General features: G+C 40.2%; 1 protein-coding gene across 4 annotated transcripts in view; it reads right to left on the bottom strand.

Annotated features, from left to right (window-relative positions):
- Positions 1–25,333, bottom strand: part of rps6ka1 (ribosomal protein S6 kinase a, polypeptide 1) — a 53,327-nt gene that overhangs the window by 7,825 nt on the left and 20,169 nt on the right. For 2 of the 4 annotated variants that reach the window (XM_063499880.1, XM_063499882.1), the window contains exons 3-8: positions 2,876–2,992; positions 2,658–2,739; positions 1,647–1,727; positions 1,395–1,474; positions 1,056–1,162; positions 257–294 (exon numbers count right to left, since the gene is read on the bottom strand). In XM_063499880.1, the coding sequence (XP_063355950.1) occupies positions 257–294; positions 1,056–1,162; positions 1,395–1,474; positions 1,647–1,727; positions 2,658–2,739; positions 2,876–2,992 (505 nt within the window). Of the gene's footprint in view, positions 1–256; positions 295–1,055; positions 1,163–1,394; positions 1,475–1,646; positions 1,728–2,657; positions 2,740–2,875; positions 2,993–4,158; positions 4,641–5,615; positions 5,670–6,631; positions 6,732–25,333 lie in introns of those variants that run through there. The other 2 variants (XM_063499883.1, XM_063499881.1) reach the window with 2 other exon arrangements.

Raw genomic sequence — 25,333 nt, 5'->3', positions numbered from 1 at the left:
CAAGAGCTCTGTTAAGGCGACTTCTTAATTATCATTAGTTTCCTCTGGTTGAGGTTAAGAGATTCTAAAGAGGTTTATCACAGATATTCAAGATAAAGTATTATAATTAACTTGGGGAACATATAAAGGATGTTATGGAGAGCTAGATAAAGCCGTCACTGCTGTGAATCAAGGTCAATGTGGTAGAGGAAAGGAAAGTGTGTGTGTAAAATGAATAGTGAGAGGTAGATGTAAAAGAAGAAACAAGGAGGCTCACCTGTGAGTTTGATGTGTCCCTCCTCATCCAGAAGAATGCTAGGAGAAAACAATGTCACATATAAGACAAACTAAAATCTTACAGGGTCTGAACATTTTACCCATCTGGATTGTACAAAGTAAACTTTTCTTCGCTGTATGCTTTGCTCAGTTGTAGTATGTCTTGGTGTCAAAGTACATTCGGCTGCCGGATCATTAGGTACCCTTAAAAACAACTGAAGTCTAATATAGCAGTCCGTATGTGGTGGTCAAAGTTATAAAAACATGTTTCAGTTTCAATACAACATGTTAGCATTCAAAAGCACCAAAATTTAAAAAAGCAACATATAAATGAATCACCGGCTCTTTAAATTAGCGGCAGTGTCGGGTCTTACACGCATACTATGAGATCGAGTGTTGTGCACAGCACACGCTGAGGAACAAACATCGACAGCTGGTGGCAGCAATGTACCATAACAAGTACCGATGTGCCAATTACAGCAGAGAGTCAGGGAACACAAGCTAATGAAAATGGTGCAGGGTTCAACAAGTAAAAAATACTTTGCAGTGAGTGCAATAGAAATACGGCAGGAGGAAATTGTTGCACTTTGAAGTCATCACTGCTGTCTGGGGTTGTGGCTACAGGTCTGCAGCAGGGAAGACACTTTTCCCACACTCACTGAAATGCATGTTGTTCTTCTGGATTAATCTAACTTGGAGATGTTTATGACTGATGCACTGTGTGCATATTTTTTATATATATTTCTCATTATACATTTCCTGCAGCATGGCATGCAAAACGCTTGGTCTTCCTCTCTTACTTTTCAGGTTTGAGGTCCCTGTAAATGATACCCAAGCTATGAAGGTGGTCCAGTCCTAATGCCAGTTCTGCTAGGTAAAACTTCACATCCTCCTCTGTGAACATCACCTGAGGGGCAAAGGAGACAAAGAAGAGAGAGGATGTGACACACAGAGAAAAGGAAAATGAGACAATAAGAGAGCATAACACCGCAGAGCGACACAATGCAGAATAAATGGGTAAGCACATATCAGTTTATAGGATAAATGAGTGGACATAGGACTGAGAAAAAGAAATCCTGACCTCAGGTCAGCATAACAACACTAAGTAGTCACTTCTTTTTTTCTTTTTCTTTTTTTACCTCTTTTGAGAGTCTAGTAAAAAGATCCCCTCCTCTGAGAAAGTCCAGGATCAAGTACAGCTTCCCTTCAGTCTGGAATGCTACAGATGCACAAATTCACATTTAGTTCAACTGTAAATCAGGAAGCATGAGTAAAGTTTCTGGAATTTGAAGTAATAAAACAGTAAATCAAGTCAGTACATCAAATAACATTAATAAGAGGGAAGGGAAGCAAGGGAAGCAGAGTCTTATAAAAGCATCAGGCTGACTCACCATAGTGCAGTTTGACAACAAATGGGTGATTGACATCTGCCAGAATGTCTCGCTCCATCTTGGTCCTCACACGGTCTCTGACTGAAGGCCAACGATTGAGGGTTAGTGTGATATTATAAATCTTTAATGAATACTGTGTCTGTGCATAAGCACAGAGTATGGTAAATGTACTACAACACACTAAATGCTGGTGCTGATGAGAGTACAATTCAACTTGGACTCATTGGGCTGCAATAGGAGAGGATCCTCAAATTAAAGCATAGCCAAACTTTTAAATAATGGGGTCAATGCTGAATGTTAATGATGACCTAAATTTGGGGATTTTGTGCATGCAACTGCGACTCTGAGCACAGTAGATTAACTCAGCTGCTGCTTAAAAACTTCTGTTCACCATGGGCAGCCAATCAGAAGAAAGCTGACTTCAAGCAAAAGGGAAGGAATGTAAAATAGCGAATTTCAGACAGAGGGTGACCTTAGGAGCTGCACCCAAAATAAGGCGAATAATGATGAATTTGACCTGTTAGTCATGAAAAGCTGTTAAAGAATAAAAACACGGAGATTTAAATGAGAGTAACAGGTCCCCGTTAAATTTGCAAAGCTGCACAGAACCACCCACGTGATTTTGGGAGACGATGAGAAGAAATCTGATGCCCCGATGTTTGCAGAAGGTGAGACCACAACACCTGTTCATAGGAACCCACTGAAAGCAGTGGTGGTCTTACTATGCACACATACCACTGCATGTAAGCTGTCTTTGTGTTACAGGAAATTCATACACCCTTTTATATGAAACTAAACAACCACTTGAAAAATGAAGTTGCCAAACACGAAGCCATTTCAAATCAACATTACCGGAAAGGTGAAAGGTGCAGCTCTTCCCCCCCCCAAAAAAAGACTCACTCACTTTTCTTTGGGGGTTTTTTTTCCTGTCAATGAAGCCAAAAGCCAAAACAGAGAAAAGCAGCAATTCTTAAAATTTCACGACCACAGCCAAGCCCGACGCTGCTGTACCTTTTAGTGTGGCCTTCTTGAGGACCTTCATGGCATAGAGCTGGTTGGCATCAGGAGGAGTCACCTTTCGTACCAGGAACACCTGCAAAAAAACACCAAAAACACTATTAAAGATGCAACGATTTTTGTAGGTTGGGGGGTAAGAGTAGCAAAGGAGGAAGACAAAAATAGACATGTAGTCAAAATAGAAAGAAACTGAAAGAGTAAAAGCGAATTACCTTGCCAAAGGATCCCTGTCCCAGGACTTTGAGCAGTTCAAACTGAGAGGCATCAGCTTTCTCTGAACCCTCCTTGACCACATGGGTGATGTTGATCTCTTTGATTTCTCCATCTTCCTAAAGAGTGAAAATAAAACGGACGGAGGGAAAGCAGTCAGTGATCACAGAACGACAGCAATACTGCACAGCTGCAAAAAAAATGTCACAAGCCGCTTGCTTATGCAAAGATAAGTTCTCCTGTGGAGGTGCCTCCTGCTGTAAATAGCACCACATCAATATAAAACATTTCAGAAAAAGAGGAAGCATGGTAAGAAGTGAGATGTGCATGTGAGCACAAACAATTGCTTATCGATGCATTTATGTGCTTTTAGCATACTGGAACTGGTGGTGTAAATGTTCAGTGGAAGTAGATCTGTGTAAAAGCAAGTTCACAGCAAGCGCACTCTTACAACTGGGTGGAGCCCAGCTGGCACCGCTCACAGTTTCACCACATGAACACGCGCAGCTGACCTGGTGTCAGCCTCACCCAAAACTCAACAACAACAACAACGATGCAGAGAAGAGCAATTCTCTTTCAAGAGTGTTCCCCTCCCTTGATAATCTTCCTTGAATTTCACACCTCGGGCCCTGTGATGAAGCAAAGTACAGTAGGTACCCTGCTGGGAGAATTTTAGATTCACCAGTGCAGCTTCAGGGGAAAGACTTTTTCCCCACTTCTGCCTATGAAATCCAAATCTCAGGGATCAGAAAGCTGAACATCTGGGCTGTCCTGCTCCTAATTTCTCCTTTATAGGCATGTTCAGGTTTACACTATTACCATGGATCCTGAATAAAGCTACACTTGGCAATTAAAAGTCATTTAAGAAACAAAGAAACAAACAAAAAATAATAAAGCGCAATCAGCTGACTGTTGCATAATCAATATTTCAAAGAAGTGATGAAAGACATATTTTCAGCAGTCTCTTGTTTCAGCTTTTTAAAAGTTTCTACAAAACAACAGCCACCGCCATCACCACAGACCACTGCAGCCCGGGACTTTATTTGACAACAGGAAACCAGAGTTGGCTGAACACAGCAGGCTTTCAGTTGCACCTTGTTTTCTGAACAACCGCGACAAGAGTGAATACAAAACCTCGTTTGCACTTTGCTGTGCTGATGAATCCCTCTTTTCTCCTCATTTTCTTAAAATTCAGTTTCATTACGACGACGCCACTGAACGCTCTGTCGAAGACTTAACTACTCAAAGTTGATCGAGATGTTAATATCAGGAGGTGTCACTTTACCGTCCAGTGGTTCCGCGGCGGAGGTAAAGTGCCAGTGTCGTTGTCCGTTGCTGCCGTGGGTCTGTAGGTGTTACAGTGAGCAGGGCTGCCAGTCAAGGATTTGTTCTTTTTGAACAGGTAGATGGACAGCATGCGAGTCAGGTTGAACTTTCTCTTGTCCTTCTCCATCTCAGCATTTCCCAGAGTGTTGTATCATCCTACCTTCATCCATAACAAGGTACACACTCTTCTACCTCTCATATAATCATCTCAAATCTCACCTCATCTCACCGAGAGCACACTTTAGGATCGTTTGTGCTTTCATGTTAGGATTCGTTGTGTGGACTGCAGGTAAATATAGAAAAGTCTCTCAGCCTCTGCTCTTTAGTCGACTGCAGAGGCCTTCTGCTACATTTCTTTCAGTGCTTCATCTTCATGTTCTCTTCCATTCTATCTCCGGTCCTTGCTCTCTCCCTGCCTCTGTGTCTGTCTGATTAGACCGGTGTGGCTTCGGTGAATGACTGCAGCTGAAATGAACTGGAACCGAAGCGAGCAGGAAGGAAGAGCCTGCTATATTCTCACAGTCCTGCACCCAACTTCTTGTCACACTCTCTCTCACACACACACACACATGTGTGCGGCTGAAAGAGAGAGAGAGCGAGAGAGAGAAAGAGAGAGAGAGAGCAAGCGAGCAACAGGAGTACACTGAAACTCAAAAGAAGCACAAAAAAGAGAAAGAGATAAAGAAAAAGTAAAAAAGAAAATGGCAATTAAATGCTTTCCTGAATAAATGTGATTAAAATAACCCAACGCTTTATTTGCTTGCATTATCAGTAATTTTCCAGACTCAAGAACCCAACTCCCTGCCACTTCCCTTTACCCATAATTCAACACAGAGGCCAGTGTGGAGGAGGATGGCAGAGAGAGGATGATGTGTCCCCTCTCGGTGTCAACACACCAGAGAGGATTTCAGTCAACTCACTGCCTCTGGATGACAGAGATTTTCCTGTCTGTGGCCAGGCATGTTCCTCTCTTCCCCCTCTTAACAGTCCTGTTCCTGCTCATCCTGTCTCCTAACACAGCTCTAGCTGCTCGTAAAGTGGTCTTGAGATCCTCTTACTTTCCTCCATTGCTCACTTTATTGCCGTTTACACGGCAAATACTTCTTTAACCTGAGAGAATAAGCCATTACGCGCCTGTATATAGAGCATGAGTCAACTCCTCTTGACCAAAGAGCAGCGTTACTTGGCTGGCAGCGAATCTGCACTGCAGCCTGTGCTCAGAAAAGGTTATTTGCTTAACAATTTTGTGATGGGAGAGTATATTTTCCAGAGGGTGGGGAGACGAGAAAAAAAAGAAAAAGGAAATACAATCTGACATGGATGAAGCAGGATGCAGAAGTAATGTTTGTTTAGCGAGGGAGGAGCTTCAGAATGAATTGATTTAAAAGCAACAGTACACAGGTGGTGAGGGCTTACCTGGGATCTAATAGTGGCATAGTCCCTCTCTATCCAGGTGATATGAGACGCGTTCTAGGAAGTGTTTGAATGGAGCAGTTAACATGAGTTACGTAAAACATGATGGGTTTTGCAACAAGTACATTCGTACCTCTTCATACAGGCTTGCTGCAGGTACACCTCATTAACACACAATCACACACACACACACACACACAGAGAAGAGGGTAGAATAGTGCCACATTAGTGACAGGAAACTTCTCTTCCCTCCTACTTCTCACTTCCTCTTTTCTTGAACTGATCTCACATCCTTCCTGCTCGATAACTAGATAACCAACTACACAGGAGAGCTGAGTTTACAAGCATGACAGCTGTTGCAGAGAAGAAGCTGAAATTCAGCGTTATGACTAACTATATATAAATGTTCTCGTGTTATCCGGAATCTAGAGTACTCAGGAACAGCTGTCTTTTGAAATGAAGTCACATGGTGTGTGGGAGATTAAAAAAATGAAAAAGAAAAGAGTATTCACACTTCATGGCCTCACACATATTTTTTGTGGTTTTGCAGATCAGTTTCAGTTTGATTGCATTAATACCATGACTTGGCCAAAACGCAAAGATGGAAAAACAGAGCATCTACCTTTTAAATTTGCTACACCGGTTGAGTGAAAAGGCAGAATCTTCAGTGAAGCAGCATTAAAAATAACATTTTTTATGATTTTTGAGGTTGGAGGAGGTGGAAGATCCTCCATCCACATCCTCCTTTGTTTCCTGTCATTTCACAGCTGGGAAGATGCAAACTCTCACATCCACCCTCACAGAGGAAACCCCTTCATCCCCTCCCAAAATATCACGCAACACACGCACACTCGCACGCACGCACGCACACACACACACACACACACGCCAAGCACTCCCTAAAGCTTTCGGCAAGTCCCCAGCACATTCTTCACCCAACCACACTCACACGCAGCTGCCCACTTCACAACAAGCGGAGGTTTATAACACGCACACATGAAATAAAAGCATCTACTTGCCTCTGGCATGCGGTTTTTGGTGCGGAATAAGAACCTCCACATGTCTGTGTCCAGATACTTCCATGTCACTGATGCTGTCACTGGGTGTCAGTGAACCTCTGTGACAGTCACACTTAGACACTTGCTTCTGTGTCAGTTAGCCAACAACTCTGTATGCAATACCGCAACAGATACAACCTTCCTGTATGCTAAGCAAAATGGGAAGTGAAGTTCTAAAAAATGCATATGAGCAGGGGACAGATTAGCTGTGGACAGCGTAGAAGGAAAAGGCAGGAAACTCAAGCAGGAAATAGCTCTTTCTCAATGGGAAAATGAATCAGAAGTCTATATAAGAGCTTCAAGGACAAGTTTACAGAGACAATGAGAAAAACTTGAATCTTCTGTGTCATTTTAGGCAAAAAGTGGGGAAACTGACTTCATGCTTTTGCTTCAGTTTGAGATTCAAGATAGCAATCATGCGAGGTTTTCAATTTCCGTTGACACATCATCTGACTAAAAGTCTAACAAAGCCTGAAAAAGAGCACAGCAAAAGTTTAACAATAAGAGAATCCTACAGTCACGATAATCTTTGGTCGAATCAAAGCTTAAACGAGCTAACACAAATGCTTCTCTGAGTCCGCTTATGCAACATTTGATCACCTTTTCAGACTGCTAGAGAACAGATGCATCAACTGTGAGAGACAGCTATGGTGTAATGCCCTTTGATTAACACAAGGGGCCAGTGCAGGTCTGCAGCCAGTCCACTGGTAGGTGTTCCAAAGAAGGATGTCATAAGATAGGAGCTTTAGCCAAGTAAGGGCATACTCACATTGTTAGCTCATGCCTCATCCAAATCCCAGTGTTGGCTCTGACACCAATTACAGTAAGGGAGACAAAGTGGGACAGAAAGGGAGCATGTGGGAGGTGATAGGCTGGAGTGCTGTCCAAACACTGTTCATTCACAGCAGCAGAGGTCACACGAGTTTAACCCTACAACAGTCACGTCTTGCGTCAAAGCAACGCACCAAAGCTCGAAATGACGGCAAAGTTCAGAGGAGAGAATCATTACAAAAAATAAGACAAGAGGAAGAGACAAGAGAAAAAGAGAAGTCACTGGCCAAATGGTGCATGAGCCTGGAAGAAGGAGTTAATTTAGGCTGTTGCTCTCTTAGTGTTTGTGTCTTGCACTGTAGCTTTTCCTCCTTCCTGGAAAATGAAGTGCAAGCACCTGTACGTTTTCAACTGCAAGACAGCTCCGACTGCTCGGACAGAGGATGACGAGTGAAAGCGGGAAGGTCCAGAGAGGGAGACGGAGCAGTCTAAACATTCATCTGTAAAAACAAATACCCACACTAGACTTTGCCTGCAAGAGCAAACGCACTCAGAGGAGTAAAAAACACACTGCAGCGGTACCCTCACAATGACGAAAGATTCTGAGATTATATAAGAACTGAAGACAAAAAGAGACTGTAGGCAGCATGGATCATATTTTTAGGCATTTCTAATAAAAATGCTTTAAGGTTATAAGCAGGAACTGCTACTTTTGTTAATGCCTAATAAAAGTCCTTGTAGTGAAATGTCGCACCCTCATTAAAATCTGCAGCTGCATAATCAGTTATGATTGAGGTTAAATCAACTTTTAATGTATAAAAATGTCTAAAAATTGTCAAACACTGATACTTAAACCTGAGTAATATGTATGTGAACGTAGAACTAGTTTCATTTAAAACTCACATGTTTTAGTAATATTGGTAAATACTCTCATCACTTGCACGTGATTAACTAACCATTCAGTTCAAATATTAGTGTACAACCCTCTACGGGTCATTAACGAGAAGACATTTTTTGCACTCGCTTCATCGTTTATTGCTTATTTAAGGAGGAAAACTTAAAAGATCAGAATTCAAGCCACAATCTAAAATCATGACCACTTAAAACGCCCCTTAAGCTCGACACATACTGTCTGTTCTGACCATCATTTGGACCCGAATTTTAACCCTCATAAGCAAGTTCCCATGACTTGCAAACAGATATATTGGGTTTCACAAATGATTACATAAAACTCCTTTTTGCTTCCACATTTTCCCATAAAAGGGCTCTTGCCTAAGTGCTAAGCAGCACTTTTGTGTTGAGAATGATAAATGATACAAAAATTATGAAATATGGCTCCCTTTTCATCAAATCCCAACTGTTTTACACTAATTACTGGTTTTCATGCCCATAGCCTTGAAGAGAATTACATATCATTAATAAATGAAATATTAACCACTTTTAAAAGTGGGTTTTTTTTTGTCAACTGTTTCACACGAAAATTACAGATGTTCAATAGCCTGGCATGTTTTGAGAAAGAAAAAAATGTATAAACACTGTTTAAAGTGAGGTATTTAGAGCTCTACGCTGTAACTATGCATATGCACTCATGCAGGATTTCAATGCAGGTCTAAAAGAGTTTTGTATCCGACAATCACATCATGAACTTGGGCTAGAAAGTGGCTCTCTGTTTTTAAATCAGCCGGAGCATCTTCCTTCTCCTCTTTAATATCTGAAGGTGGGCACCAAAGAATGGTACTATATTTTGGAGGGCAGGGAATTCATTCAACTAGTTCCTTTCAAAGTCAATTTAACACGTTTGATAGACAGACTGTTCCTTCAGCACAACTTTTCACTTTTTTAAACCTCTCCATCTGCTCTCCTTCATTTTGTCCTCTCCCATGTCCCATTTGTTCTCTATGACCTCCACCAACACCTGCTAACAGGCGAGACTGACAGGCTGGTACAAAAAAGGGAAGAGGGTGAAGGAAGGTTGGAAGATGGACATTCACCTGGTTCCAGTGAAATTCTTAGTCATCCCATCGTGATGCTTTAATACTAGCTGAGCCCGGGGCAGGCACTACATCATAGGATACCACTGGAGAAAAGATTGGTTTAGTCTCCTAGGTTGAACCTAAAGGCTTAATGACAACATAAGGTAAATAGCCTTAAACCCTCAACGCTTAACATGAATATCTCTGCCTTTGTCCAGCAGAAAGGTGGAGGATCAAACCTTCATCCACAGTCCAGCACTGAGAAAATCAGTAGGGGAAATAATCTTAGAAGGATAACTTATTCTTAATTAAAATCTGTACTGCATAGGACCTCTTCAGTACAGCAGTGCTTTTTTAAAAAAAAGAAAAGAAAAAAAAGCATGACAAAGCCATCAGGTGTTTCGCAACATGTATCATGCTTTGACATTTGTTTTGCTGGTGAATGGGGACTTCCGGGGTTAATATCCATCCCTTAGCAGACTGAGCCATCTGTTCCGACACCCAAAATACATTAGGTTTTTAGGTAAGTAACTGCCCTGAAGATGACACTGAATTCATACTCTGAAGTGCACATTACACAACTATTCAGTTCTCATCATGTTGCTATTTAAAGCTTTAACATTATGTTTTAGAGACGCACATTGTAAACACAGAAACAGGAGAAGGATTATGTGACAGAGCCACATCAGGAGGATTAAGTGGCAGCTAGGACGGACAAGTGAAGGCACTGCTTTACTGACTGTAACTAACTGCAGGGACACTACTTGTGTGTTAGCTAAGCCAAGCTTTCTCAGGAAGTTTAAAAAATCTTTAAACCAATTTTGAAAGCATGTATGTAAGGATAAGTTGATGTTCTGACCAATTGCACGCGTCTTAAACTTTGCATGACTGAACATGCAAACTAATCCAACTTTCACAGCATCATCATTAGTGATGAGAGTTAGGTCTCTAGAGCCTAAAGAGCAGATCTTAGTTAAAGAGTCAGAAGTGTTCAGTCCTAAAGGCAGCAGATCAGGTCATTAGTGCTACCAGAAGAATCGGTTTCTCTGGTGTCCACTGGATTTTGCACTATGAATCGTCCCAGAGTGTTAGTCTGTCCACATAAAATTCGACTGCACAACATCCATTGAAAACACAGTTCTTTAGTCACCACTGCAAGATCTGGCTCACTGTGACTTCACCCTCTTCCTCAAAAGGAAGTTGAAGGGTTGCAGTTTTGATAAAGTGGACAAGATCAAGTGCATGATGAAAACACAAGAAAATCACAGCGCAGCCCAAGAAGCCTACTACAAAGGGAAAGTTTGCCAAATTAAAGCACTTATAAGCTATGTATTTATTTGTTTATTTTCTCGAGAAAGATTTGTAATTAAGAACCAAATTCAGAGTACACTAGTACATTAAATTTGCATCCACACTGAAGGCGATTTGCTTATCACGCATTGATTTTAAGGTGACGATCAGTCTCTTGTGGACATTCCAGCCTCCTGTTGCCTAGGTAACCCTATAATGTATTTACTACCAGGTTATATGTCAGTCAATAGTATCCTGCAATCTCACTGGTAGTCTCTTCAATTGCTCATCAGCAATTCAGCTCAAATGAAGTCGCTGAATGTCTTTCCCTTTTTGTGGTTTCTGGTCGCCACGTTGCTTCCTGTACGGACGCAGTTTTAATAACAACAGAAGAGCAAATGTGTAAAAAAAGGAGAAGCATTCTATAGAATTTTTAAAAAACTAGTCACATGAACAATTGGAAGCTAGAGACCAGAGGAAATGTCCCAGCAGGAGTGTAGGATTAGCACAGATACTACAGGAAATCCTGTCATGGCATTTGTAATATTTATAGTAACAGCATGGTTGGCCTAAGATGATTGGCAGTTCAATGGGCCAGTTGACATCGGGTTAAAACGGCCTTGTGTAATATCCACAGTGGAAGCTTTGGTCAATAAATACATTAAGAAAAGAATGAAAAGAAATGGCAGAAATGATTTAGAGAGAACAAAGGGGCGGGATAGAAGGATAAATGAGAGACGGAAGAGTGAATATACACAATGAGGTCATCGATGTTAAACCTAAGCTGCATGGCTGCGGTTGAAATGTGTAGCACTCTAGAGTCTGTTGCAAATATATATATAAAAAATAAAGAGTACAAGCCAGAAACACAGAAACCCCAACATCTCCCGAGCATTTTGTCACTCATCTATAATTTGTGTCAACACGCAAACATTTCCACAACATCTAAAATAGCAACTTCAAGTGCTACTCAATCTGCACTTCCTGCTTACTCCCTATTTCTCCCAGGTTTTTCCCCTTTAGAAATCTGCTTAACCAAATGCCAAATAAACCCCCAAAATTCACATACAGGCATAAAATACTAGCACGTGCATATAACCTTTTTTTTTTTTTGTATTGTAGGTATTGAATCAGGAACAGAGGAACACCAATACAAGACTTTAACTTGAAAAGATAAACTGACGGAAAAAAAGGATAGTTTTTGTTAACTTGATAGAGAGAGAGGTGCAAAAGGGCAGAGCGTGGAGACGACACAATCAGCATCCATATTAATGAGAACTATAAAGGATGAGTGGAAATGGTCGGAACGTTTTCCTTAATCGACCCTCAGAGGTAGAAGTGTGAAACTATGGCAACTGCGTTTTTGCTGTCTCCGTCTCCCAGCATCCTCTTTGCAAGACAAGAGGTAGTTTCAGAGGCAAGGCCATTCACATAGGAAACATTTTTTTAGATGATGCTTCCAGGTAACACTTGCCAGCCTCCATCTTCACAAATGGAGCACTTCTGTTCACACTCTACTTCAGTTTGGAATCTGATGCCAGAAATGTCTTCTACTTATCACCCATGCAGCATGAAATGGATTATACTATGTTTATTTTGGAGGTAATATATGATGATGGCCTTTAAAGGTTATGTAGCTTGAGACTCTAATATCAGAGACCTTTCAGAACACACAGACTTATCAGAGTGCACACACGGACTGGATGATTAATGGAGCTGACTTTCTGTCAGAGCATCCCTGTGCAATCATTATCATGACCATGTCTGAATGTGATAGAAAGAGAGAAACAGACTGTCCCTTTGTCTGTGTGTGTGTCTTTAAACCCAACTGGTATATGAATGAAAATCCCAATGAGCACACCCATTACGATTTATGAAAGTATACGTTTGTGTGAGTCTGCTCTTGTGTTTATATGCATTATCATTCTCCTCCTGGCAGCACAAGTCACAATCGGGGCTTAGTGACGCCGAGGGCACAGTAACCATGACGACTAGGCCAACAGCAGACATGAATGGATGACAGAGGGGATGAAGTGAATAGATGGATGGCTCAAGCTTCTGAGGGGCATCTGCTTCAAGTTGAGATTTTTATTTTTTTTTTATCTGTTTTGTCATTCGTATAGATCAACAGGGAGGGAAACGGCTACAAGACATGATAACCCTTCAGGTCAGGCAAGATTGTTAAAAAGGGAGAAAGAAGTTGAATGATAAGGAAATTGAAATTCTGATTCAGCTTTGACCTACACTACCATAAAGTTAGAAACAACATTGTTTTTGAAAGAAAGCACATCTAATACGTCACTAAAAATAATTAGAAATGTTTTAAATAACAGTTAATGATGAATGACTAATTCAGAAATTATTTATGGTTTTAGCAGAATATGCTTGTAGATATACAGAAGCTTGTACTCTCCATAGAAAAAGAAGTTTTTTCTGAAATCCCTTGTTAACTGCATCATATTTGTGACCTGTCCAGGGTGTACCCCACCTCTTGTCCTATGATAACTGGGATAGGCTCTAGCCCCACCCCACCCCGCAACCCTGAATTGGATAAAAGGGCCAGAAAAGATAGATGGATCCCTTGTTTAAAGAAATAGATGTGATTTCATGAGGGAAACTGCCAAAAAACAGTGTACTACACTCTTCACATACCAACACGATCCAGCTCTACTATTTAATGAAGCCAGCTGAGGAAACCATGAACACCACAGTCTGCTCTACATTATTCCAACATGTCGCATTACTGCATGCAATTTTTAATAAGCAATAACAAACCTGTTTTCAAGAGGTTTTACAATATGGAAAAAACAACTTCAGCAAGACACACTATATAGATTAGATGCACACCTAAAAAACACTTTAAACTCTAAATTGGACTTAAGGCGTTAAAAGTTAGCCTTAGATTTCCATTTTAATCAAGTATCTCTTTCTGAGCAGTGCTTACCTTTGAAAATATCTCATTGCTCCTTCTTCATCTCTGAACATCAAATGTGATTTTTCTCTTTTGGGGAAATATAGCCCTTATTCAACTGTTGTTCTATTGTAAAGCTCTAGATGCCTAATTGTTACAGTTTATTAAAATTACAGTTTAGAACAGGCTTGTATTTTTTTTAAATGATCAGTTGATCCTTTATCATAAAAAAAACTTGCATTAGGTAACACAATGTGCCAGTGAAACACATGCATAATGTTGCCAAAAGATAAGTATAAATTCCATAAAGAATAACAAGTAATTTTGATGAATCACTGCATTTATGATTTACTTTAGTTAATCACTTCTCAAATTGATTGCAAAGTTAGTAGTGCACTTTATTTAAGCCATGTTTGCACATTAGACATGTGGTTCACCAGGTTGGTCACGTTCTCACTTAGGCACAGAATGCCTAATCATTCGATATGAATTCACTGCTCGAATAGATTATTTCCACATGGGCACAATCAGACATCACGTGGACTTGCTGGAATCATACAGGTTAAATACTGTTTAATGCGTACTGTGACTGCAATGCACATTTGGTTTCTCACCTGCACCTCTATCGGGTAATGCCTACAAAAGTTCAAGGCTGCAGTGCATGTGCATAAACAACTTTTTTGTGGCATTAGGCAGACAGAGGCCTCTAATATAAATTTAATATTAATTTTCAGGTAACATATGCTGAACTTCCAAAAACATTTAGGTGTTTTTCACCGCTTCTTTTTCTTGGCAAAACTGGACCTTGAACACTTTTGTGTAACACCATCCTATGAAAACCGAGCAATGAGATCAGCTATATAGTTGCAAATCAAGAAGAGGGAGAGGGTAACAGAGATTACCATGTGTATGACAAAATCCAAAGATTTAGAGCCCCCTTTTAGAACAGAGGCAGGCTGCAAACCCCATCTCCTAGTGTCTCTGTTTGTGTCTGTTTATATGCTAATCAGATCTCTCTAACGCACCTAAACTGAAACTGCAATCTACATCTGTTACTGCTGATGACAAACTCAGATAAGAGGATACCCGGTTGACACAAACACACACGTACACACACACACAAACCACACCTCCCCCTTGGGTCTGCACATGCAATCATAACAGCGTCTGTTAGCTACTACAAAGAATAGGGGGACATTTTAATTTGTATTAAAACCTTCTGGAGAGGCTCAATTAACCTGCTGCATAAACAACTGCATGACTGGGACTTGATAAGACGTGAATGATGGTGCGTTTTTGTGTGTTTACTTTTGTCTGCGTGGGCCTGTGTGTGGATAAGCCTTGCTAATAGATCATTTTTTATTGTACCTGAAGATTGTGCTGAGACACAGCCTTGCACACAAAGTCCATCTTGCGTAATGAAGTCGATTTTCCATTAAAGAATCTTGTTAACTGACTAACTTGCCATGAAAAAAGGAACACCAAGAGTAGTTTATGCATAACAGATGAGCCAGACATCGCTCTTACCACTCACGGAAAGCTATAAGTTTACCTGAACCCATTCAATTGGGCTCATCAATGCCAAACATCCTTTCTGTAAGACTTTGGATGACCTTGTTCAAGAAAAGAGAAAAAAAAAAGGATTCATAGTCACAGAAAGGACTTCTAGACATAGTCACTTAAAAAAGAAAGAAGCAGAAACAGCCTTGAAAACAACTAACTTCATAGAAAAGAAGTTAGACTGAGAAACTTCGTAACGCAAGTTTGATTAAAGGGAGATGAGTCAAGGACAAATGCTTAACAAATCATTAGAGTCGGCCTTTATCTGAACTACAAGACATGATGATGAATTACACTTTGCTGAAGAGTGCAGAGAAGTAGTGATGGAAGACAGGGATGAGGAAGAGAGGAAGGGGATGATGTACTGGAATGTACCTGGTAAATGATGAAGGGCAGAGTAAGAGAGAGAATGAAGGAGGGCATCTTCAAGCCTCAGTGCTTTTCTCATTTAGCAGGGCTGTGTGCGTTTGTCCATGCGCACACGTGTGTGTGTGTGTGCGCGCGTCATCAGGGTTCCCTTCCTTATATCATCCAGAGTGCCGCTAGAACAGCAGAGCCCACTTTAACAGAATCCAGAGGCTGTTTCCACTTGTTATCGTCACAGTGGCTTTTCAAAATGCGTGACGTAGAAATGAAGGCAATTGACAGGTCTGGTTGTTCAACGTTGGCCTGCTGGTGAAATAATCAAATGAGCCTGACTTTGTTGCCTCTGAAAATGACACCTACAATCGCATTTCTATGTGTGATGTGACGAGGTGGAGAGACAAAGAGGAAACAGGGAAAATCAAACAGATTGAGAGCACGGCAAAGAAAAGAAAGTCGACATTTCCAGGCCAACACCCACATAGGCAGCCTGATAAGATCAAGTCTTTGTGATAAGAAGGTTTTTACACAATTCTTTTCTGGAAAAAACAAGAATGAAACATGTGTGTTTCCTTTCTGGACAATGACAAATCATAATTCGAGCTACCTTATTCCCAACCACTTAGAGAGCTTTTTCACACAGTTTAATGGGATCGATTGCAGAACAGATGCTTGAAGGAGGAGCTGTAATTAACTTCCAGAGAAGCAATGCACTTTAGATAAAGACACTAAACCACGCAACACTGTACCTTCTGTTTTAAAGTGAGCAATGAGAGTGCCTGCTGCCTGCACGCATGACCACAGTGAATCTGCAGCACACTGCGGCAATTTATTGCAAGTCTGTGGTCGCCTATCTTAAATATACCAGCAATAGCATGCATAATTATATATTATACATAGTATATGAAAGTAGTAGGAAGTTGCTTTCTTGAAGAGTGTTCTTCAAGAAAGGGGGGGAAAAAACCCCCAAAGAAACACAACTAATTTTATTTAATCAAATAATTTGTGTGTACACAGTTAAATAAATCAGAACTAAATAATTCAAAAATAAAAAACCAAGATGCAGCTCACTTACTAATCCTTTATTTTCCATTCCATAATCCAGGCTTTTCAGCCTCTCTTTTCTCGTAAAGGTCACTTGCTGTGCCTCTCATAGGCCCGAGCTACTTTTTATTAACACACAGGAACAACAACTGCTTAAAGTCTTGTCTCAGACTTTGACATCAACTTTCAGGATGTGGCTTACTTGTGAAGTTCAGACAATTGCGGAACCTCAGCCAGAGCCATCGGCTCCGCTCGTCTACAAAACAGCAATCATATCGACCGCCTTTAAAGAGGTTTCCTGAGCTGAAGTGGTTCTTCAGCATAAAGTTGACTTAATTTCACGGTTTGGAAAAGGTTGATTAGAGCTTTTCAGCATCTGAGTAATATTAGGTTGCTATAATTACAGAAACAGTTGCAGCGTTTTTATTTTGACATCTTACTCGATTGTCGTCGCATGAAAATATCTCATCATATGTATCTAAATGTCTTCGCATCGAGTTTATCACAGCGCTCACACAAAACTCCCTTCCTCAAAGACCCAATTTATTATTTGAATCTTCGGTTTTTAGCTTTCCCCTTTATGCAGTTGCAGTTTTTTGTACTTCAGAGTCTAAGGCAGAGCCGCTTTACAGTTGAGCAACACTAACTGAAGCTTCTGTATTGTGGTGTTTCATCTATCTGCTGCGCCTTTATCTTTCAGCTGTGTCTAAAACGAATGTTCAATTAGGACGGAAATCTCATATCATAATCACGCATGAAATGGAATATAAAAAATGGTGTTGCAAGATGTGGAAGTCATGTGCTTGTGACTTCCACTGAAGAAATAAAATGATAAAATTGAAAAATCATGTGCTGATTATACTGATGTTGCCATTTATGTATAGAGTATTTCTATAGTATCAATAAGATGTTTATTGACGTGTAACATTGTTACTGTGCAACTTTATGTCAGCGTTTTTATACAGACTCTACAGTGACACAATAGATGACATGAAATCATATCACCAAGGTAATTAAACACCTAGAAATAAGCCAAATGAAAAAGAAGAATAGATGAGAAACAACAACATAATGAAATATTATTTCCATTCATTCACACTGAGTCCTATGAGAGCAGAAAGGACAGCGGGTCAAGCTAAGTGTTGTTACAGTGAATGAGTAAAGAATAACTGTAAGTTATGGAAAGCATGCAAAGAAATTCACAGGCCTATTGTCACATTTATGCAAATACACACAAAGCAAACACACGCTGTCCTGAAAAAAGAAAAAGGAAAAAAAACAGAAGTGTTAGCATTCAGCATCTTACAAACAAACAAATCTTTTGCGAAAGGTCACAACAATGTGACAAGGTAAACTGAATGGGACTTCTGCATCCATTCAGAAGACTATCGAGCCTCATCATATTCAGTTATGCATATTCAAAGCGAGTTAGAAAATGCTGGCTGGTTCGTTTTATTTGAGGACCTTGGCAAAGCAGGGTGACAGGATGCATAAATCTTTTGGGAGTGTGCTGATTTTGTCGCTAAAAGCAGGAACAGAAAGGAGCACAGTATGTGATGCCTCAATCTCAATGCAGTCTCTGGCCGAAAAGCCCTTTAAAAGAGCTACCACAAATTATGCTGAAAGTCCAGCATTTTAACCCCTTCTGGTAAAAAAATAAATAAATAAATAAAAACAACCAAATAACATTAAACTAATGGGAATTTTGGAATATATTGCCTCAAGTGCACTTTACTTTATTAATTTACATGAGATGACCTCACACCTACAGGTTCAAGCGACAGGAAATCAGATGGTGTTTTTCAAGCACAATAGCCCATGCATAACTACCATATAGCCAACAATGACAAAAAAAAGAGGCTTCATCTAATTTTTATGTGCTTCATGTGACTAGTTATTCCTACTGCTCTAATGTAAGCTTAATGGCTCATTCTTTTGATGTCACCCAAATATTTGGCTGTTTCACTTGTTATTCACCAACAGCTAATGAAATGCTGATTGTGGTGAAATCCAAATAAAAGGCTTTAAAAAGCCTAAAAAAAAAAAAGAAGAGACACACAAAAAAGACACATGCTGTTCAAACTGAGCATCAAGACGGGGAACGAAAGGTGATTTATGTAACTTTGGTTGTTGGTGCCAGATGGGTAGGTCTGAGTAAAGTTCTCTGGGTAAAAATACCTTGACAGGAAGGCAACAGTAACTCAAACATGGTAAGCAAAAGAGCATCGCTGAATGAAAAATACGTAGAACCTTGAAGCAAATGCGCTACAGCAGCTAAAGAGCACACCGGGTGACAGCAAGAACAGGAAACTGAGGCTACAAATCGCAAGAAGTCACTAAAATTTGGAGAAGATTTTAAATATATTGCTAATACGATGAGTCTCAATCTATGAATCTACATTGCCCTGTATCAGTGGTATATGACCTTTATGACTATAGCATATACATATTTTGATGACTGCTTCTAGCAGAATAACATGCCATACCACAAAGCTCAAATCATCTCAGTGTTTTTTGAACATGAAATTGCACCTTTGTGATGTGATGGAACAGGAGACTCGCATCATGGATGTGCAGCTGGTAAATCTGCAGCAATTATGTGGTGTTGTGATGCGATGTTTCAACCAGTTTGTTGAATCCATGCTACAAAAAATTACAGCAATTCTAAAGGCAAAAGAGCATCCAACCTGGTACTAGTAAGGTGTAGCTAATAAAGAGTCTGGAGATTAGTATCATTAGTATACAGAGACTAATGTTCAACATATACTGTAGAAATGAGTATAAGTTTTGTTTATTTAAGGAACCATTTCATTTTTGTCAGTATAAGACAGGACATCTTACACTCACGCCATCCTGCAAATGTGTTCAACTACTAAACCAGCAGTGTATACTAATTTGAAGATTATTAAGTAAAATAATCTTTTTTCTTACAGGGTTCTTCATTTTGCATTTGTATTAGTACTTTTATTTTTGTTGTACAATACTATATTCTGCTTTATCATAACATGGAACCGTTTTAACTTTGTATTAATTTGATTTTTGACTGACTGAAAAAGAAGACCAATGTACGAATATTTCAGTGTTAATAGAAAAAAAAAGAGGAAAAAAAAGTGTTATTTTGTTTTGATGGAGCATTCATGACTGTATCATAAACAAACAAACAAAAAATATGCTTATTCTGATGCATTTCCAGTTAACTATTCAGTTACACATTACAGCTTTTACCACATCAGCATGATTTAGCCACACTTGATTCACCACAGCTTCACAAGGACTAGCATAAGCAACACAACCACATGGCTAATTAGAATAATATGAGAGTTTTGCTGAATGGGCCTCAGGTAAACAGTGGTACACACAGTCAGTCTGCGTACAGTAAAGACAAGAAGCCTTAGCTTACTTTACAGAAATTTGGGCCTTTGGGACTTGCACATATAAAACACAAATATAAATATATATTTTTAAAAAATCCCGAATTATGTGCTACCACTTCTCAACTGCTAGTTACATTTATATACGTTTCTACGCATGCTTTTTACATACAGTGATGTAGAGATAATGTATTTAGATTGAAGTATCGTATCCTGACTTGAAAAGCTGGCCACAGAGACGATCCAACTACGGAGGCCGTCTGTTGATTTCAATCCTATGTTTCAATTCTGTTTTTGCTACGTCGCACATCATCAGTAGTGGTGTAGCAGAAGCTGGAAGTGAAAGCAATTAAGATGGCTAGGGTATGGAGGCAAAAATCTCGATAGAGGAGAGTCAAGGAAGCGAGCTTCCCACCCAGAGAGTGCTTTATTCTAGTCAGTTTAAGTGGTGGTGTGCTATGTTGTACCGTTGGTGTAGGCGGGATGAGATATGATGAGTAAAAAATTATAATTTCAAGGAAATAAAATAAAGTGAAGCAGAGCAGGACTGGAAAGAGCAGTAAGTTCTGTCAGCTAATAATCACACTCAAGAGGCCTGTTAACTCTGTGAGTCACGTATGAACGGGAAACAATCTGGCATCAAGAAACAAGAAAAGGATGAGCAGTCCAACGGAAACAAACAAAAAGAATAAAATATTCCACTAGAAGCAGACAAACAGCGCAGTGTCGGTGTCTGTGCTGTATCAATGCATGTGTATGAGTGTGTGCATGGCTGAAGGTTTCCACCTAGATGTCCTATCACAAAGTGTGATCCATGACAGTGCTCTCGGACTACTGAATGATGTAATGACAGAGCTGACAGCAAAACAGTGCTATAAACATGCAAACCAAATATGCACACACAGCCCTGGTTGTTAAGTGTGTGTGTGTGTGTGTGTGCGCGCGCCGGAGAAACATTTGTGATGGGAACCGACGTCACCTCTGAGCCTGAGTCACAATGCTGCCATCAACAGTCCAGTAAACCTGGACAGTTTTTATCTTTTCCGTTGTCGCATCCTTCAGACGGAACACAAATCTTTTGGAAAATGCGCATCTTAACACCCTGCATTTGCACAAATACCCACAAAGTAGATTTACAGTTCAACACAAATGAATAAATGCAGAAAGCTGCAACATTTTAGGGTTTATTTGGCAAAAGGAAGATGAGAGTACATAGTTGATTTAAAAGCAAATATCAGTAAAGTTAATCTGATTTCATGACTAAAGTGTTGCGAATTTACCTACAGAGCCACACTAAAGCATCAGGTGTGCATTTCAGGCTACGTCCCGAAGCAGAGTGTGATATAATCAGTCCCAGTCCCCCTCCCACCCCACCCGCGCTGAATAATAACCCCTCCTTCAAACCCTGCAGTGGAATGTGAAGTGTTTAGCTCTGCGCAGCTCCAAGGCTTGTCCAAACCTTGTTAATACAGGCCTCTGCTCACTGGGGATCATAGCCAAGCAGATGCTGGTATAATGCATTGCTCCTCTGGCAAGATTTCATGCGCTCTGCAAGATGGTGCTCAAGTTTTCTAAGAAACGTCAAACTTTGCCCATATAGAAAAGCAATATATGAAATGTTTTTTCTATCTCTTTGTGATGCACATTTCAAGCTCTGAAAAATTAAACACAGCAAACACAGGTTCTAGCTGGAGGTACAGCTCAGTAGCCATCTGCTGTCCTAATTGTCCATTTTATTAAGTATTTATGGTGTTTCTTACATATTTCATGGCATTTATGTTCCAAACCTGGAAAGGCCAAGAAAAATAACAAACGATCATTCTTCTTCTTCTTTTTTTTTTTTTCTTTGAAAGCAGAGGTAACTTATGCAAGTCAAAATTCTGCATTCTTATTGGACAGCTGAATAAAGCAGTGCTCTTTCTCAAGGGTAACAGGGGACGAGACAAGACATGCTAACAACACATAGTTGAAAAAAGAAATAAGGAGCTCAAAAATCAGACATTTTCAAATGCAGGATCAGAGGTCTGCTGTATCTGCAAATAATTGTTTGCCTTTATTATAAGTTGGCAAACAGGAACACATGGAACAGATGGTTGTAGAGTTTTATTAAGATAGGGTTGTGTTATTAATTAACACAAGGAAACTGACGTGTGCTCCATGTTGCAATCTTCCACTATCTAGCACTACATGGAGTTTAACAGAAATGCAACACAGCATTCAGATGTGAAAATAAAATCCAATAGGAGCCTGGGGTAAAATTTAGACCTCTTCTGCAAAACACCACATGGCCATGTTATTTTTTTTTTTAAACATAAATCCCAGTCACCAAATCCCAAAGGAAGTAGAGTAGTTTAAAAAGATAGAATGCATCTCAATGAGAGAATATAATGCAGACAGCCCCTGCAGGGATGCCATCCCAGGAGAAAGGGAGACATCTAAAGTAGCAAGATAGAAACGGACAAGCAACTAAGAAAAGGAATGCTGTTACCTTTTCTTTCTCCTTTGCATTTGCACCCTCTGATGAGAGTCAAGTGAATTTTCCAGACTGAAAGCCCTCAAAGGAACGGTATGGCTACTAAAAATGTCCCCCATAAAGAGTATAAATAAGAAGTCAAGAAGAGAAACTCTATATGAAAACTTTTCACTTAAAGCAAAAGCAGTTTTGTATTTGTGAAATATGCCCATTTTTTTCATGTTGAGACTTTCAAAGAACACAGAAATATGAAGCTTTAGCTTACAAATGGTTAGCTTATCATAGCTTATCTCACTTATCTTAGCTTAGAGGCTAAAAACGATAATCAGCATTCAGCCTGGCTCTGCAGCAGCTTGCTAATTAAACCCTTACATCTCAATATCAAACAGTAAAACAAACAATCGTGGTTTACTTGTTTATAATCTTTATGCTAACTTAGGCTAATAATAGCTTCATATTTAGCATAAAGAGGAAGTGGTGATGACTGTCTTATTGCAGTCTATTCCATAGTTCTTATAATTTGTTTTGTTTTATCCTACACTGCAACATATGCTCTTTAGTGACCAGCTGAACCCACTCAATCTATTTCTCCCACCCATAGCGAACAAGTGTTGGTGAGATTTTAAAGAATTGAACATTTCTGTACTTCTGAGTGGCACACTGCAAAATGAACTCCCTTCTTTGCTGTAAAAGGAAAGTGGTATAGTTTAGTCTCTCCATCCTCTTTTTTTGTCTCCCATTATGTTTTCTTCCCCTCCCACTTCCTCTCTTTTTTTTGCGCCCAAGCTTATATATGGCTCCAACTACCACAAGAATCTTCTATTGTCTTAATTAATGTGACTGACAGTAGCAACAACAACTATTCATCTACAACAAAGAGGCAGGGATTTGAACATGTTTTACCCTTACATAAATCCAAGCACAGTGCAATGCAGTTCATATACACTGCAGTTCTGGGATCTTGGTTAAGTCTTCACCAGTCTGACTGCCTGTAGAGTTTTATTGTTAATTAAAATGCTGCAATAAATCTGTTATACTTATTGTGTAGGAATTGTTGAGGTGAGCTTGGTGTGTTTCAATGTGGGGGGACAGGCAGAGCCACGTAAATAAAGTCCAAGGTCAGCTTTGCAAAAAAATGGGGAGAGCAGTTGCCATGCCTACAACATGCATGTGCAAACAGAGGCTCACAGTTATACAAACACATGCCACAAGGCTACGCAGCCATCAGCCATCTTTCCATTTCCTGACTCGCCAGCCCAGCTGAGCTCTACAGTAGCCCAGAGGTCAAAACACAAATCGTGTAAGCTGCAATCCCTGCCTACACACTCTCACTGGTAAATATTTAATCGGTCTTGAACACATTTTAACACCATTGCTGCAGGATGTCCATCTTATTAAGACACAAATAATTACATTTGCAAAGAAGCATTGCATGTGCACGCTTGTGGTTATCCAACAAAGGGCAAATTAGCCGCAGGTACACTGGATCGCAATGCACCAATGCACACTGCAACAAGGAGATACCTGAGTGTGTGTGCATCTATCTCCCAGAAGACCCGGAGAGTGTGTTTGATATGCCGAGTAACTGCCACTGATTCCTTTTGAGTTTACTGCACGCTGAGTCTTTCTTTAGTTGCAAAGCTCAGAACTATGACTGTGTCTGGAACCCCAGCTGACTGACTGGAGGAAGAGCTACGCAGGAGCTGCCTCCTGTTTCCTCCCCTCTTTCCTCTCCTCTCTGCACTCCACTTCTGCAGTCCTATGCGGTTTTCTCCTCCCTCCGTTCCCTCTCTTCTCACGCTCTTGACATCTCCTCGCTCCCGCTTGCGCTCCGCTACGTCCTCTTGTCCCTCGGCCACTGAAGCACAAATACCACTCGCTCAGCGCCTAGCTGCAGTAAAAAGTCATTACCTACATTAGGGACAACAAAAAGTGTCACTGACACCAATGGAAAAAGCAATACCTTTTACTGCTTTGCTGCCCTCGGGCTTGGTAGGTGGGAGTTCATACTGAAGTGGAAGTCAGACAAAAAAAGTGCACACACAGACACACACTCCTGACCATATAGTGAATGTTACTCTGCATTTGCCCACGCATGACTGTTTCAATAAAACACCCGTGAAACATCTTCAAACAGCTTATTTTGAATGTCAGAAAACCACACAGTGCATTCCTCAGATGTGCACATTTAAATGTCATGCCCACGAGTTTAATTACAAGTCAAATTTCGACTAAGGTGTGACGACGCCACTCCTTTGTTGCACTTTAATCACGCTGACCCAAAATGTCAACAAGACACTGACATCCCACCTTGCTGCAGGCAGTAACATTTTTTTCCGTCCTTGAAGTAGTTTCCTTTCATCTTTTACCCCCCTCTCTCACTCCCACTGTGATTTTGTTTATAATTAAAAATTCTCTGGCTGTAATAACTATCTCAGAACATGTTCTCCATTTAGAGGAATGCAGAAAATTATGTGTTATCTACTTATCACTCAGCTGGGATGGCTGTCATTTGCTCTGGCTTACACTCAGGAAGTATAACAACTTCTTGAGGTCATAGTGATTTATTGTTGTGGTAATAAAATATAAAACCTAAAAAGGTTTTTTAAATATACATAGAAATATATTTTAATGGCAGGTCACTGTTAAAATATTTCAGCATATCCCCAAAGGCTTCTCCTGAAATTAAAGTTGTATGATTTGGAAAAATATTAAGCAGTACAGCCTTTTTGTGTCACTAGTTTGAAGGAGGCAGAGTTGAGATAAAGTTTGTGAAAAGATCATGATGCCCAGCACCAATCACGATTTCCCGACATCGGAGTCCAAATCTAATGGCAGTTTGTGGGTTGTTTGCTGTCAATTTCAGGCTCCTATCAATCAAAGCACACCCACAAATCCCCGATAAAA

This window comes from Pelmatolapia mariae, linkage group LG16_19 (assembly GCF_036321145.2).
Source record: "Pelmatolapia mariae isolate MD_Pm_ZW linkage group LG16_19, Pm_UMD_F_2, whole genome shotgun sequence".
Taxonomy (NCBI): Eukaryota; Metazoa; Chordata; class Actinopteri; order Cichliformes; family Cichlidae; genus Pelmatolapia; species Pelmatolapia mariae.
Note: the sequence above shows the minus strand (reverse complement) of the source record. Positions and strands in the feature narration are given on the sequence as shown.